Here is a 16,460-nt window from a genome sequence, read left to right as displayed (position 1 = left end):
TCTATCAACTACTGAAATGTAAAGAACGTGCATTAAAGATTAAGTAGCATGTTCCAAAGGGTGTTCAAAGTATGGAATAGCACATCAGTGAATAATTTATCTGATATCTTACAGCATATCCAACTACTGTGCAAAATGGGCAGATTGCTATACGAGTGCGCACAGATGCAAATTGTGGTGCTCAGTATTGGTAAACACAAGGACCATAGTATTTCATGTAAATGAGAATTCAGAGTTCATACTGTACATATAGTCTTTAAAACAGCTACAGTATGCAATATGTTAACACTAACTTCTCCCCTGCATATTTCATGGGGAATCAAAGAAGAGGTTTTTTTTTTTTTTAACATACATTTTCCAATAGTTGAGGAGTCAGCTTCCATCCATTCTCAATGTTTGTTGAGATAATGTGAACTTTCCTTTGAGCAAAATAAACTTGGGATCTGTAAGTGGTCCAACTTGGAGACAAAAGCAGAACATCTGAAAGAAAGACAACAATGCAATAGAACAATTTTTTATAAAGTCAAGTTAGTATTAAGTACATTTTGCATTTCGATTGGTCACTTAATTGTTCTCAATTTAAAAAACAGCTATATATTAGATTGTACTTTGATATAATGACGTTTTTCTATTTTATTCGGTACTAAAAATCCCACTGTAATGAAGGTGCATGTCTACAGCTTGAATATAGATAGGCAATTGTCATATCAAATATCTTAAAAGTTTTAAAAAAAAAAAAAATGGGTATTTTTACAATTCACTTTTGTAAATTGGGTTAAAACAGAGAGACAAGAAATATTAAAAATTAAAATAATGAATACATTAGTCGGAATCAGGAAATGAAAATTTAAAGAGTCAACGATCTGGTGGTAGAGTACATATTAGTTTTACAAAATTTTGCAGCAGTCTTTGAGTAATTCTTTGATGGATTGGAAAAAATTTACAAACCAACCCCCCCCCCCCAAAAAAAAAACAGTAACATTTGCAACTCCAAGGTTAGTGTAATATTCAACTCAGTATCCAAAATATGTGGAGTGTATTTTCCTGCTAGCTCTTTCATAATTGGCCGTCCTGCCATATTGTGCAATCTAGCTCAGTTTGATGATATCACTGATTTGTACTCATGTACTTGGTGATTTTATTAAACCTGGTATTGTGGGCTAATCTGTACAAGATTAAGTATTTTTGTTTTTCCAATTAGAGCCATGTTTTAATCATGCTCATAAAGTATATGACCTCTGACCACCACTTTAAAAAAAAAATAGGCTTCATCATATCATTAACTCCTCTGCAATTCCAATTCGGGCCTCCAGTTTTATATGCGGACACCCTTACCAATTGTGTATATCTATCTATATTCTTAGTATCTCAAGCTGGTACTGCAGACCACTAATATGAGGAGCTGGACAGCTAGCAGAGTACTGATTCTAAGGATAATCTAATCTAATGTGATCATCTATTTCTAATGGTACCGACGTAACGGAACTTGTCTCCAGCAGGGTCAAGTCATTAATGTGCAAATTAACCAAGCAGATGTGGGAGAGGATGCACCCATGCATGCACATATATATACCTCCATTGAAAACATTTAACAGGAGGAAGATAAGCTCTTTGGTGCCTGGGCCCACAATGATATCGTTAGCTGAAAAATGGCTCAGGTCATTGGACTTCTTGTGGAAACGACACACAGCTTCTCGTAGCTTCAGCAACCCTGCAGACGAAAGAGGGAACATCTTTTATACCATTTTACCCAGTGGAGGTAATCATGATTGGCACTAAAACTTTGATATATCCTGTTTGGTTTACGAAAATGATTCAATATTACTTCCAGGGGGTAATCCTGACTCTGCAGAGCTAGGTTAGTACATTCAAGTTCAACCTGCAGCTAGACAGTCGTCTCAGAGCTGAGCAATATATGCTCTGAACGTCTGTTAACATTTGTTAAATTCTAATAAAGAGTGAACATGATTTGCTTTCCTAGAATACTTGGGGACAGTATAGTGATGACCCTAAATTAAGATACATTATGACAATTATAGTTATAGTCATTGCAGTCAAGGACAGCAAATTTCAGACTAAAAACCCAACTATAAATATAATTATTACATACTAAAGAACACACACACATTCAACTGAGTGACATAAGTGATATAATCTACAATTAAGTCAATCTACAAATGACCATCCCCAAGTCCCTCCCCTGCCCCCCCCCCGGCCCCACCTCTCCTCTCTCCCTCCATTTCTTTACACTAAGATTATTCTGGGTGAGTATTCTTCAACAAGTCTCTTTTCACCAATATTAACTCCTAGCCACTCCTCTCTGTATTTCGGCCCTTCTACATCTTCCCAATTCCCAATCCACTCCCCCCCTCCACTCCCCCTCTCCACGCCCCCTCCCCCATCTTACTTCATGTTGAGCCTTTTAACATGTTTCTCATATATCTGCCACTTGGCTTGAGATGAGCAGATTGAACAGAGTTTTCTTGAAGCACTCACTACTCCTCCCTGTTTTACACTCTCCCTCCCACAACTGCAGCCTTTTAATATGTGACCAGAATTCTCTTGGAACACCAGCTACTGTACTCATTCCAATTTTTCAGGCTATATATCTCTTCCTAACTCCCCATCCTTCTTTCCAACCCACCCCCCCCCTCCCCTTCTACCTCGGTAGTTCTTACTCCCACAACTGCAGTCTTTTCATATAGTCATGGCTGCCACTTGGAGGTAAGCAGCTTGACCAGAATTCTCTTGGAGCACCAGCTACTCCTTCCAATTGTTCAGGCTGTATCTCTTCCTAACTACCCATACTTCTTTCCATGCCCACCCCATCCCCCCCTGACCCCTCCCCTTCTTCCTCGATAGCTATTTTTGACTTATCATACCTGCCACTTGAAGGTAAGCAGTTTGTCCAGCATTCTCACGGAGTGCCTCCTGAGCTTTGGCCATCACTGGGAATGGAGACTGACCAAATGCCAGATGATGTATCTCCTCTCCGGCCTCGCGTCTTTTGTTCACGAGTTCGTTAAATGCCAGATTCGAGGCACCCTCGTAACCACGGAGATGGGGAAGCAATAACATGGCTTTATCAGTGGAAGATGTGGAATCTCCAGTCTGTTCTTTGTTGTTATGTGTGGACATCATTTTGTTAAAAGCCTGTTTAGTCACTATTTGGAAAGAAGAGTAAAAGTGTGGTAATAACATTTAAGTGGTCAAGTTTCCTCTCAGTATTACAGAGGAATAATCATATCAGGTAAAATATACCTGACATGCAATAAATTTAACTAAAATTTTGTCTAAGATACAATTGATCTTCATGCATTTATTTTTTAATGATTTAATCATCCTTCAAAGGCATAAATATATGACATAAATTCCTGACAACATTCCCACCCCCCCCCCCCAAAAAAAAATATGAAAACATATTTACAGTAGTTCCAACAATTCCAATTGCCTACACTGATGATATCTTTTGGAATAGTCTAAAGTATTTTTCATCAACTATAAGGTGACTTTAATAAATATTTGATGTTTTCCCACTACCCCCCAACCATATATGTCAACCCCCCCCCTTCCCCCTATATAATATAAATCTCATGAATGAATGATAAATGAAGTTGTTGGAGTGACTAGTTAAGTTTCATTTTGAATAATGAACATGCAGCGGTACAGTGAAAGTTTTCTATAATTTGCTTTTAATAATGATTACTCATCTGAATAGTGCCAGGTCAATAAATTTTGAGGATGATCCAATAAAATTCATAAATTCCTTGTTTATTAACCTTATTTAGATATGCAGAAACCTAGCAGGGTTGTTATTACTGTGGACTGATCCAAAACATCTTATTTTGAATTAACATCCAGGTTAAGTTTGGTAAAACTGCAGATTTTAAGCACAAAAACACTACTTTTTACCCTTATTTCATTACACACTTCTGAATCAATTTTCCCAGCAAATTTCCCTGCTAATGAATATTTTTCAAACTATACCGACTGATTCCTCAAACAGCCCACCTGTACCAGAGAGGTATATTAAAACAGAATTGGCTCAAAATGTTATCAATAAGATCATAATGGATTTAACTGTTGGTTTACAATTAGAACATATATGCCAGCAGCTAATCAAATTATTTAAAGTAAATTGTTTAAGTACTTGTTCAAAGGCATTTTTGCTTGAACATCATGAGGACATACTGTGTACAGATTTTAACCAAATCTCAGCTGATAAAGAAAGGTCAAAATTCAAAGCCCAGAGCAAATGATGTACAAATCCCCAACAAGGATATTAAAGGGTGTGAAGACTCGTGCAAAGAGAAATGTCTCATGCCAGTAATCTGACCTAGTATCGAATGAGGTGTCACAGAAGGGTTAGACACCACCATCGATCCCAGAAAATACACACACAGCTTGCTACCTTCTGTAATTAGGCACTAGTTAGTGTACAGTCAGTACATACAGCTGCGGTCAATACCCAGAGCACAGTGTACAAACGATAGAGCGATGGACATCTCAGGTCTAAAGATAACAAGGTATCACGTTTCATTACTGTCAGCATTTTGTAGCGACAAGCAGAAACTTCAATTCCTTTAATAGACAACATTTGGGAATAATAGTACCCTCATATACATGTCCTGTTGCAGTGTTGTAAATGTGTGGATGTCACAGATGATAAAGAAGTAAAGAAGGGCAAAGTTCAGAGCCCAGATCAAGTGATGCACAAATCCCTCAACAGGGATATAAATAAACAACAGTTGAGGAAGTATCCTCATTAAAATGTCCTGCTGCAGTGTTGTTGTTAATGTGTGAAATGCCTGCACATGGCTATAGGTGATGAAAATCTCTTACTTGTCCTTTGAAATTTGGTTTTGCTTTTATACTGTCATGAACTGCAAAAGAATTGCATTATTATTACGGAAATTTCATCACCAAGTTTTACCACCGACAGTTGCAAATAGTTTGCCCTGACATCAAAAATGGCTTTAAAGAATTTAGAGAAAAATTGAGATATATATTGTATATGTACTTTGGAGCTCTGTGATGTCATCTTTAGACAAAATACTCTGTTGTCTTTAGTCTACATCTACCACTTGAGGTAAAATTAAAAGCATCATATTATTTTTAAGTTTTTGGGATTCTTTTCTTAAAACATCTTCACATGGTTCCTTCCCGTACCAAATCTATGAGATAAGACATACTGTAATGTACTGATGCTTTACACGAATAAGTACAGCTATTATTTCACCTTTACCTAAAGCAAAGTATTTGGTGGTGATGGTACTTTTTGTTTTTTACACTGAACTTCTGCACACTAAAATACCATAGCAACACAGTACATGTTTACAGTAGCTTGGCTATAGCAGTACAGTACACTGTGTAGTACAGACCAAATGTCTTTTTAATAGTTTACAAAGGATTCAAATGCTGCTTCTAGACTGTTTACTCTTAGCCCTAAATATTGCCATATTTCTGCAGGTTTAATGTCCTTCACTAGTTTCCTGCTGCTTAAATAGCATATGTTTTAAAGTATTTTTTCCTAATTTATAAGGCACTCCATTACATGACCCCTGATGACCTATCTTCCTTGCTTCTTACCCAGGAAGGAGTAAACCAGAAACTTAGCTGCTCCAAATCAGGTTACATTCTTATAGTCCCTTGTTATCAGACCACGTTTGGTGAGCGGGCTTTTGCTGTTGCTGGTCCCCCCACCCCCCCTGTGGAATTCTCTTCCTACTAATCTCAAAATGTTCTCCTCGGTTGATCTTTCTAAATGTATGTAAACTTAAAACTTATCTTTCTAAGCAAATTTTTGATGTCTAATCTGTTCTGCTTTCTTTTTGTAACTCTTACTGTATGTGTCTATACCCCATGATGATTCCTACATGATACTTTGAGGCAATGTGTCTGTAAATTACGTCTTCAATGAACTACCTACCGTACATAGTACATACCATATATATGGTGTCAACAGTGTCTGGTGATAGTGTACAAGTTGGGCCAATTCGTCATGTATACCATAACATACATGGTGCCAACAATGGCTGGTGATAGTGCACAAGTTGGGCCAATTCATACATACCATATATCTATATATATATGGTGTCAACTGTGTCTGTCGATAGTACACAAGTTGGGCCAATTCATACGTACCATATATCTCTACTGTATATGGTGTCAAATACTGTCTGGTGATAGTGCACTAGTTGGGCCAATTCGTACATACCATATATCTCTACTGTATATGGTGTCAACTGTGTCTGGTGATAGTGCACAAGTTGGGCCAATTTGTACGTACCATATATCTCTACTGTATATGGTGTCAACTGTGTCTGGTGATAGTGCACAAGTTGGGCCAATTTGTACGTACCATATATCTCTACTGTATATGGTGTCAACTGTGTCTGGTGATAGTGCACAAGTTGGGCCATTTCGTACGTACCATATATCTCTACTGTATATGGTGTCAACTGTGTCTGGTGATAGTGCACAAGTTGGGCCAATTTGTATGTACCATATATCTCTACTGTATATGGTGTCAACTGTGTCTGGTGATAGTGCACAAGTTGGGCCATTTCGTACGTACCATATATCTCTACTGTATATGGTGTCAACTGTGTCTGGTGATAGTGCACAAGTTGGGCCAATTTCGAGCCATGGTTTTATTAATGATCTTATTTTGCATGACATGATCCTTAATTCAACTGTCTCATCTTTCATCATTTAATGAGACTAAACCTTTACGATCGATGACCCACGCACTATTAAACGTTTCCTTCCCTACAGTATATACATATCCTGCATTATTACGCTGTCTACTGCATGTTACCAGCATCATCATACTCGGGACCCAGACACTACATTAGGATTGGTCCAGTTGTCATACATGACTATATGTTATATGAAAGAGGACAATAAAAGAAACACAATGGTGAAAAAAACTGTTCAAATATCTTTATCGGTTAAAAAGATATATATTCAAGAGTAAAGTTTTATCAGATGACAGTGTAGAAACTGCTGAAATCTGACTAGCTGTGATGTCACATCCTCACATTCTTGAAAAGTCTTTGTTTTTTTCTCTAAATATTTTGTGAGATTTCATGACTTTCCAACCAAAAGATATGTCAGGAGATCTCATATTTGTCAAAGGAAGTATTTGAGATTAAACATCTGAAGAATTTTTTATTATATATTATTTTCAAATGTGTTTCAAAAATGTAAATAATTTTAAATATATTCACAAATGTTAAGGGAGTGAGGATGTGACATCACACCCTCACAGTAAGTCTTTCTACATCAGTCATTTTTTCAAAGAAATTTTGATATCTTCAAAGTGTCATATATCTCCTTAACAGAGCATGCTATCATGGTAGTTACTTCACTGTTCTTTTTGTCTTTTTGTGCTCTTTCATACAAAATAGACATGTCAAACACCTGAACCAATCCTTTAGGATTTTGATATTCATGTTCACAAAACATGACATTCAGGGTCACTGCTTGTCAATACTGAACATCTGAGAAATATATTTATGAAAGACCAGTATCTACTGATCATGTATGTATATGGACTTTTCTCTTCCTAAACAAATATGCTCATTTTCGTGTTGCTTCGGGACTTGGAACCTAATAATTCTTGTGCAAATGAATGGTAGAAATATATGATACATTTCACTTTCCACAATATTTGAAATTTTAATAAAAACTTGAAGCTAATTATTAAAGTCTTTTCAAATATTTCCATCTCTTTTGATTCAAATTTTAATATTCAGAAATTGAGACTTATATTCAGTCTAGAGAGGTATTTGCACAGTTAGGAAACTGTCCCAACCGGCTGTATTCAAATCCCAGGTTGCTGTATTTATGCATACTGTATCAATGCATCCAGCTACTGTGTCATTCTGTATGTGTATACCGTTCTGGACAGCATGCATCGTTAATGTATTGAAGAGTCTTGCTAGAAGATGCAACATATACATGTACATGACATGTATCTAAACATGTACAGTAATTGTATCATAACTATAAATAATCATCATTTTCATTAGGTTTTCATCAAAATGTATATTACTATTGTAGGTTACAAATGAAAGGATTTCATGACAATGAATTTTGTGTTGGTTTATATGTTTATAATATAACTAATGGCTAGCTTTGGTACAGTATACTTTATCCTACATGGTCAACAATATTAACTCACTGCAAATTTAGATGAGAATATCAAAATAGCTCAAAATCTCTACGGAGCAACGTGAAAAGGACTTGTGTAGGCTAAACATTTACAGCAAATACTCTTTCAGATAAGCTAATTCCAAGATTTGATAATTAGAAAAATTCAATTAACCTTTAATCAACAAACTATTGGCATATTGTTAACAACTGTATAGCAGCAATTACATAGCGCAGATAGATCCTGGCTTCATTATTTCAACTCTTTGTAACTTTGCAAGATAATCTTGAGGGTCTAGGTGGGGTACATTGCAGATTCCTATCATCCAATAATTAGCATGTACAGACTGATAACTGTAGTATGTAATGGCATCAGCCAACATGTAGAATAACTGTCTTGTCCGTAAACTCAGGATAAATTGTTGATTGAATGTTACCTACTTTTCGCTGGCTAAAGCTCCAAAACTGCAGGATCACACAGTAAGTGTTAGAGCTGTAATTTTCCGGGAGGATGGGGGGGGGAGATAACTGATTTCTTGGGGATAGAATACATGTCATCCAGGGTAGGGTATAGAGGGCATGCAGTTGTATGTTGTGGTATACTTCATGCTGTTAGGTTGGGTGGGAGGGGGGGGGCCAAATTTGTGTCCCCATTTTTGAGTCAGAGATTTAAGCTTCTAATTAATGTCTGTATTGATGACTTTTCATGTAATTATTATTTAACTTAAGTAATTATTATTTAAACAAATACTAACTCTTGACAAGTAATTGAATGACTCCAACTTGTTGTATGGACAAACTCAAGTGTTCAGATGCACTGGATTTTTTTTTTCCGGGGGGGGGGGGGGCGTTATTGTTTTGTTATGGTCTTATTGTCCTATTGTATGAAATTGTGTATTTTGCTTTGTTGTACTTTGATTGGTCTCTTTCTCTATAATTTAGGGAGCGAAGCACCCGTCAAGCCCGCAAGGGTTTTTTGTTCCGCTTCCTTCACTTCATGTATTATCCACTACTACTACTTCATGTTACTTGTTCATTTGTAAACGTTTAAATGCATGTTGTGAAAAACAAATAAATGAAATGAAATGTCAAGATATGGCTCTACCCTTTTCTGTGAGGGTATAAAGTTGCTAAGTGGTTGAGATATAGTATTTAGTAACAATGGAGGGTGCTTGGATGCAAAATAGTGCTACATATTGCCAGTTTTACTGTACTTGAGAAATCATTGTAATATTCTGGCTTCCCGCATAATTCCCCCAGAAGTATACGTTGATGTGTCCATGCCATTCCCTATCTGCATGGATTTTGTTTGCTTTTTTGGGGGGGGGGGAGGGGCACAAAACTTGAATCCAGTTCAGTTGTCATGTTTACCTCATGCATTCTGCTAGTGCCAGCTAGATACACTCACAAAATATCACACTTGAAAAGTCCATACTTAGATAGATCTACACAATACAAAATGCTATCAGGATGTGGTATTTGTTTTTGGTTTTATTTTTGGGTCTTTTTGGGGTAAGATAAACTCAACCTGTCAGTAAGCTTCTGAAACTGGTATCATGGACAATTCTTGGCCTCTTGATTTCCAAGTCTGCTGATCACATCACCTTTACCCAAGTAAGACCTGCCACCACTCCTTACAGCTACTTTGAGAGGCAGCAGCACTTACTTTAAAAGAAACTATGTTATAAACAATAACCAATTACGACATGCACCACCCTCACCATGTGGGATTGTAGATTGCATTGCAAAACTGATGCAAGATCTACAAAAGTTACATAGACCTACTAAGTACACAACAGCAGCACAGCTTAATTTCAGCAGACGTAACAGATAAGTTTGTACATGTATGTAAAGTCATTACAGGGATGTGCTCACGCCGGGCGACGGGGAGCGGCAGTTCTGAATGCCGCCCAGCACAAGCAGTACTTTAAACATTTCCGCCCGGTACTTTTTGGGATGATTTATTTAGCTAATTTTACAATTATCAAAATATGGGTGAATAGTTGGCACAGAGGTTACCGCCACAGTAGGATCAAGTTAACACTATTTGCCATCCAATCATACTCTCGTTTTCAAAAAATTTCTTCCAAAGTGTTTGTTTGTGAAGGGAAATCGGGGTAAACTGTTTGTATAGTTACACTTTACGTTAAATAGGATGATAAATAGGATCATGTCGCTACATGTGTACTGTATATGGAGGGTTTGATCCATATTACGCAGCCATTTTGAAAGTTACAGAGCTAAATGAAAGTGTACCATATGGATCCAAGATGAACTCCAAACATACATGTACAGTACTGAAATATAAACAAATTTCATCATCATGAAATCAAATAAATAACTGGTTGCCACTAGATGCAATTAACTACAGAGAAGGCCAATCCAAGTGTTCTAAGATCTGAGAACCATTACCTATTATAAAGACACAAATTCAACCCTATTCAAATTCTGGCACTCCATTATCTACTGCATAGGCCCCAGTAAGTAATTACGGTACAGTAGGTTTCAATGACTCCGTTCGTTACCTAACTAAGAGAACAAAACACTGAGTTTACTGCTCTGCATATACAGTACTGTACATACAGTAGCTCCCTCACAGACAGTATAAGCAGATAGTCAGTCCCCAGGCCCAAGCTAGCATAAAATATGTGTCTACAGGCCTACTGCAGGTGTGTGCATTAATTGCCCATGAACTTGAATTTAGGCTAATTATTTCAGGTTATAATTGCAACAACATTGTATTGCTTGTAACAAAAGAGTAAATATGATTGCCGCATAACATAGTAATTTAAGAGTGTGCTAGCTGCTGTAATTAACTACATAATAAAGCAGTCATAATTCTGAAACTTAAAAGGCAAACAAATGCATGGCACTGACACATCAAAATTTACACAGTTAGTCGACTTTCATGGGCAATGCAAGTTTAACATTCATTTATCTATATTGATATATAAACTGACTGTACATTCGTTTACAGTAGGCCTAATATAGATGTGAAGATAATGATTTTGATGCCTTTGTTGTGGCAATGTTACTCTCTGCATGGTTCGCAGTCATGACAAAGAAAAGTAATAATATGAGAGTGTCTTCTTAACATGGTCTGACATTGCAACCTGATATGTTTAGTAAATGATGCCAATTATGCAAACAGTTTGGACAGTACAGTAGAGCCTCAACCTACTGTATACAGCAGGGAGTTGTTATGTTCCATAACAACTCCCTGCTGTATACAGGTGCAGTATATACTGCATGATAACTTACCTTTGTTTGCAACGCACTATATAAATATCAGTGCAAATTTTAAACGGTACAGTTGTTTGAGACTACAAAATTTCTGCCCGGAAAACCAACATCAGCCATGGAGGTTGCATTGTGGTATAACATGAATACCCTCAAATAGGTGAAATGATAGATTGGTACCACCTCCAAAGCTGCCCAGGGCTCTCTTCACACCACTACACAACCAACATCAGCCGTGATGGTTGCATTGTATTACAACATGAATACCCTCAAATATATAGGTCAAATTATGACATATTGCTACCACCTCCAAAGCTGCGGCTCTATTCACACCTCTACTCCAGTGTACATAATGATCTGCACATTTATGTTGCTATACTTTTTGGAGCAACCCAAATTTGCTGTAAGTAATTAAGGCATATGGTTGTCCGAGGGATGACATTCATGACAAAAATTTGTAAAAATTTGACCTACCAGGAGTGATGTCAAATGGAGTATCAGTTGTTCTTTCTTTTCTGTTCCTTTATTTATCAATGTCTGCTGTAATTATACAAAAAAAAGGAATCAATTGATACCAGTGTGTCTGGTGGAAGTTACATATTAAATAATCTCCCTTACCCAAACAAAAGGTTTCTCAATGGAGAGGTGTTACCATGTGCTCCCCTCAGATACTCCCCTCCCTCCCCCCCCCCCACCCATTTTAGAAACACTTTCTATAAAATACAACTTGAGGTGACTATATCTGTAAATTTCATGAACTGACCAGTTACCAAATCCATGGGTAATCTTATAGTTACCTTAACTGTATCAGCTGCAAGGGTATAATTGTGAGATTGAACAGTCGTAGACCCTAATGGTACGTATGTACAGTAGGCTACTGATGTACATGGTCCTTCAGTGCTCAGTGAATTGATGCTGCAAATTATGACACACATTAAATTTAAATAGAATATCAAATTTTACTCATTGTCAAATTTATTTCTCAACTTTCATCATGTAGCTTCTGTATAGCTTTTACAAGTTTATGTTACATTTAGCAACATGCACACCTATTTGTTAATATTTCAGGAGAAATATCTTTGCTGACAATTAAGACACTAGTTAGTGTAATCCTTAAAGTAATTAATTAGTGGAAAATAGGTCGATGCCTAGAATTCATTGACATTGTAGGGATATTGCAGTTATTGCAACACTGTTATATCTGTAATCCTGTGTTGTCTGTGTATCTGTGTAATCTATACTAATTAATCTCTGAGCCTAGGTGTAATGCACTAATTAAGCAGCTACTTTAACCTGAACATAATTCTAATCTTGTTGGCAAGCTTATCTTCCAGGAATGTAAAGCAGAGCTCAAAGCTGCCGGCCGGCCATGGTCATTTAATTGTACCATGGTACGTACTGCCAGTGAGTCGCGTGACCAGTGGTGTCTTGTATGGGAATTAGAGAGAGAAAAATATAGTAAGCGCTGCATGGATCATTAGGGTGTCTAAGTTCTTTTTGGGGTCTATACATGATGACCTTAAAGTGGGTCACATAAATTTATTAATAGTACTAGGCTATCCTTTGTTTTAATGCATAGGTCCACTGTATGAAAGTTCTCAAAAGAATGCTGGAAATCTGCCTACGGTTTTAATTCTTTACTTTGGACACAAATAACTATTTGAGCTGATCTTTATGATAAAACAAAGATGTAATTTGGATAGGCTAGTGATGATTTGGAGTGACATTGGGGAATTTTTAAGTAACAATGCAAGTTGGGCTTTGGCCTAGCTACTATCCGTTGAGGAGCTATGGTAAATCCTGAAATTTGATGCATTATAATATTTAACAGTGACATAGCCTAAAACAAAAGGTAGCACTTACGTTAATGTTCGTAAAGTAAGTAACATGCTCTCTGCTGTCCAGGCATTGCCCGGGTTAGATATAATACGTGGGCCTACATACTACAGTAGGCCTAGCCTTGTTCCGATGGGTCCATCATGCTACATCATACATGAAGGCCCTTAATTACTATGTATAACGTTACTGCCTGACAGGCCTAATAATTATATAATATACCTAGTCCTGTACATCAGGGTGAGTCTGAGCAAACGATCCAAACCATGTCTTATCTATGCACGAACGTAAAGTAGTATTATATATTGCAACTTCGACTTTTTGTTGTTGTTGTTGTATGTTGTGAAATGGTAGAACTAGAATCAACTTAACTAAAAAGTTCCGTTCATATTTGCCAAAATTATCACTCATAGGCCTACCCTGTGTTCACAGTTGTTCATGCTCTTCTTCTATCGATAAAATTCCAGGTGTATACCTTGGATATCTCACGCAGTCACCGCTTAGAACTCAATAAACAAGTCCATTGGACATAAATCCTGCACAAGATTATCTCCATCATCGAACATGCCGACGAAAGGCAATGACTCACTGCTGCTGCATGCAGTAAAATATTCAGTAGCGATTCGCTGAGGATAGCTCAAAGTGTAATAATTTGCAAAAATAGAGAGCGGACTTCCACTTCAGGTTACAATGATAAATTTATTCTATGCGTGGTGACTTTCTGCAAGCAGTCGATGTACTTGTCTTCTCTAAATATATTTTTCTTTCTTTTTCCACGACATGTTTTCTTTTCTCTTTCTTTTCACCTTCTCTTTTGTACCCATTCTGTCGTGAGATGAATAAGTTAAAATTTGGCGTTAATACTTTTAAAGAAAAGTCACCCAAGATAGAACCTATAGGCACGAAAAAACCCAAACCGAACGACTGATCCACTCTCAACCCAGTGTTAAATTATCGTTCTGTGTTGAGTTTTAATTTTAAGAACAAGGCAGCTGTTTAGGGCCGAATACATCTTCGTTTAGTGTATTGCGTTGCAACTATATGCCACACGGATCACGCATGTTACGTATGGAAACCCCTCATTCAAATGATATGTGGTAACAATCTGCATGTGTGTGTTCCTAAGTTAGCTACATGTTGTACTTTAAAAAATTGTTGTGTCCCACCAACCTCGACATTGTTTTGCTTTAATGGAAACCTCACGACATGTTTCTTCAGTTGCGATTGTGTACTACATTACCAAATTATTCTTTCACGTACATTGTCATTCTTTTAAAAGTTCACTGGTATGTCTATACTCTGATCACTGCTAACACAAAATGCAGTTTGCTATGTTACAGACTATACAGAAGCATCTGTTTTAGCTTCGGTTGCACTGGATATAGTAAAATTTATCTAATTAAGGCACTTTCCTATATATTTCCCAGCCAAATACAGGCCTAGACGCAACTTAATTTAACCATAACGTAGAAATTCAATGTGGATGATTTTATGCGAAAACAAATCGTCGCCAATTACGTCTGTAATTCAGATTTACTCAAAGTTCAATTTTCGTGAGAATAAATATTTCTTCTCAACTGTACATCCGAATAATTTTTCGAATCGACTAACGATACAGGTGAAGGCCATCCATCCATGGCCCGGACGGTGTGGGCCATTATTAGCCGATATTAACGTTAGCAAAGGTATCGATGCACTAACGATAAAAGCTCCTGCCGGTCGGCGATTAGCTATAAAGGCTAGGTTATTCGTAGGCTACTGCTGCTATGTGAGTGTGAGTGTCCTACCACAATTAACCTTTCCATTGACTTTCATTTACTAAATGCGGCACTTTCAACTCAGCCCCATAGAGGATAAATAACAGTTTTCAGTTGGTATATCGCCATACCCACACCAAATGATAACTAATGGCTTGGCCTATAATGGCACCTACAAATTCCCAATTGGTTTACCAAGGATCTACTACAGATATCAAACCATTACAGCGATGACCATCCATTCGAAAAAAAGGTGAACGTATATGCGTGTGTATGTTGGTATTTAGTCTGAAGAGCAACATACATTATGTCATTAATGTCAAACTCTTACAAAAATATTTCTGCGAAACAGTATGGCATGTCACGGAGAGAAATTATTCAGCAACCTATAGCTATAGGCAACACGTTCTTATAAATTACAGCTGCGGCTTAGCGAAAAGGAATTTTATAGATGCGTCAATCTCTCCGATTTATGTTAGCTTCTTTGAAGAGGGTGGGTTTTGAGTTAAGCACAATCATGTTGTATTATTCAAGTAGTAATGGTAACTAGTATCAATTCTATGCAATAATAAATTAGTTAGCCTTACATGTCACATATTTATAGACAATGGCTGGTCAGGAAAGCCTTCAGATTGTTATACGCGATCCGGTACTTGAATACGCAGCCTTCCAAATGTTACCGGTGCTATGCAACTCTCAATCGTCTCCGATGTGATCAAACACCGTCACTTCAGCTCCTTGCGACATTTCTTTGTTTACACTTATCGAATCTGAATTGCAATCTTTTTTTACCAGACACTAAATAAATGTTAAAATTGACGAGTTAATTGCCATCAAGAAAACAAAAAAGAGCGAAAAACTGAGGGCGCTAATGTAAAGCCCTTCTTCAACAAATATGTATGTAACCTTAAAGATGGCGCTATTCGTATCTGGATTCAAAGCGATATATTTTGTATAGATTCTCTGTATCGAGCATACAAAGCAGGTCAACAACGTAGTCAATCTGGTTTATTAGCTTTTTTTCACCCCCCCCCATCACCCCCCGTAACGTACTTTCGGTCCGGAGAAAAAAAAATTGGGTAACGTGGGTAACTTTGGCAGCGGAGATTCTTATCACATCCATGATTGAAATGCAACAATTTCAACAATACTTCAACTATCCTGAAATATCCTCTTTGTGTCATTTGCTTTCTTGAGGGGAGGGGGGGGGGGGGGTTACGGCCGTACCTGAGCCCCTTGTTCTAAATGGTATCAGGAAATGAGGAGAGGGGTATGGACTTGATGAGGCCTCTAAGTCACAGAAGTTAGTTTTGTATATTTTGACATATGGACAGCATTTTCATTTAGTTTTAAGTGATGTATTGGCTGGCTGGTCAGGACCTCTCAATACTGTTTGGAATCAAGCCATTTGGAAGTGCTGGAAATATTAGGCATGTGAATCCCCCCCCCCCCCCCCTCCACTTTTGATGC

At 37.3% G+C, this 16,460-nt stretch overlaps 1 protein-coding gene across 3 annotated transcripts in view; it reads right to left on the bottom strand.

The window, feature by feature from the left end:
- The window catches only part of LOC139966699 (probable N-acetyl-LL-diaminopimelate aminotransferase), a 32,886-nt gene extending 19,055 nt beyond the window's left edge, over window positions 1-13,831 (bottom strand). Inside the window, exons 1-5 of one of the 3 annotated variants that reach the window (XM_071969984.1) lie at window positions 13,657-13,831; window positions 11,872-11,937; window positions 2,883-3,164; window positions 1,574-1,711; window positions 353-480 (exon numbers count right to left, since the gene is read on the bottom strand). In XM_071969984.1, the coding sequence (XP_071826085.1) occupies window positions 353-480; window positions 1,574-1,711; window positions 2,883-3,141 (525 nt within the window). In that variant the 5' untranslated portion in view covers window positions 3,142-3,164; window positions 11,872-11,937; window positions 13,657-13,831. Of the gene's footprint in view, window positions 1-352; window positions 481-1,573; window positions 1,712-2,882; window positions 3,165-11,871; window positions 11,942-12,194; window positions 12,217-13,656 lie in introns of those variants that run through there. The other 2 variants (XM_071969983.1, XM_071969985.1) reach the window with 2 other exon arrangements.
- Window positions 13,832-16,460: the final 2,629 nt, after the last annotated feature.

Source organism: Apostichopus japonicus, chromosome 4 (genome assembly GCF_037975245.1).
Source record: "Apostichopus japonicus isolate 1M-3 chromosome 4, ASM3797524v1, whole genome shotgun sequence".
Classification (NCBI taxonomy): domain Eukaryota; kingdom Metazoa; phylum Echinodermata; class Holothuroidea; order Aspidochirotida; family Stichopodidae; genus Apostichopus; species Apostichopus japonicus.
The sequence above is the reverse complement of the archived record's forward strand: the minus strand, read 5'-3'. Positions and strand labels throughout refer to the sequence as shown.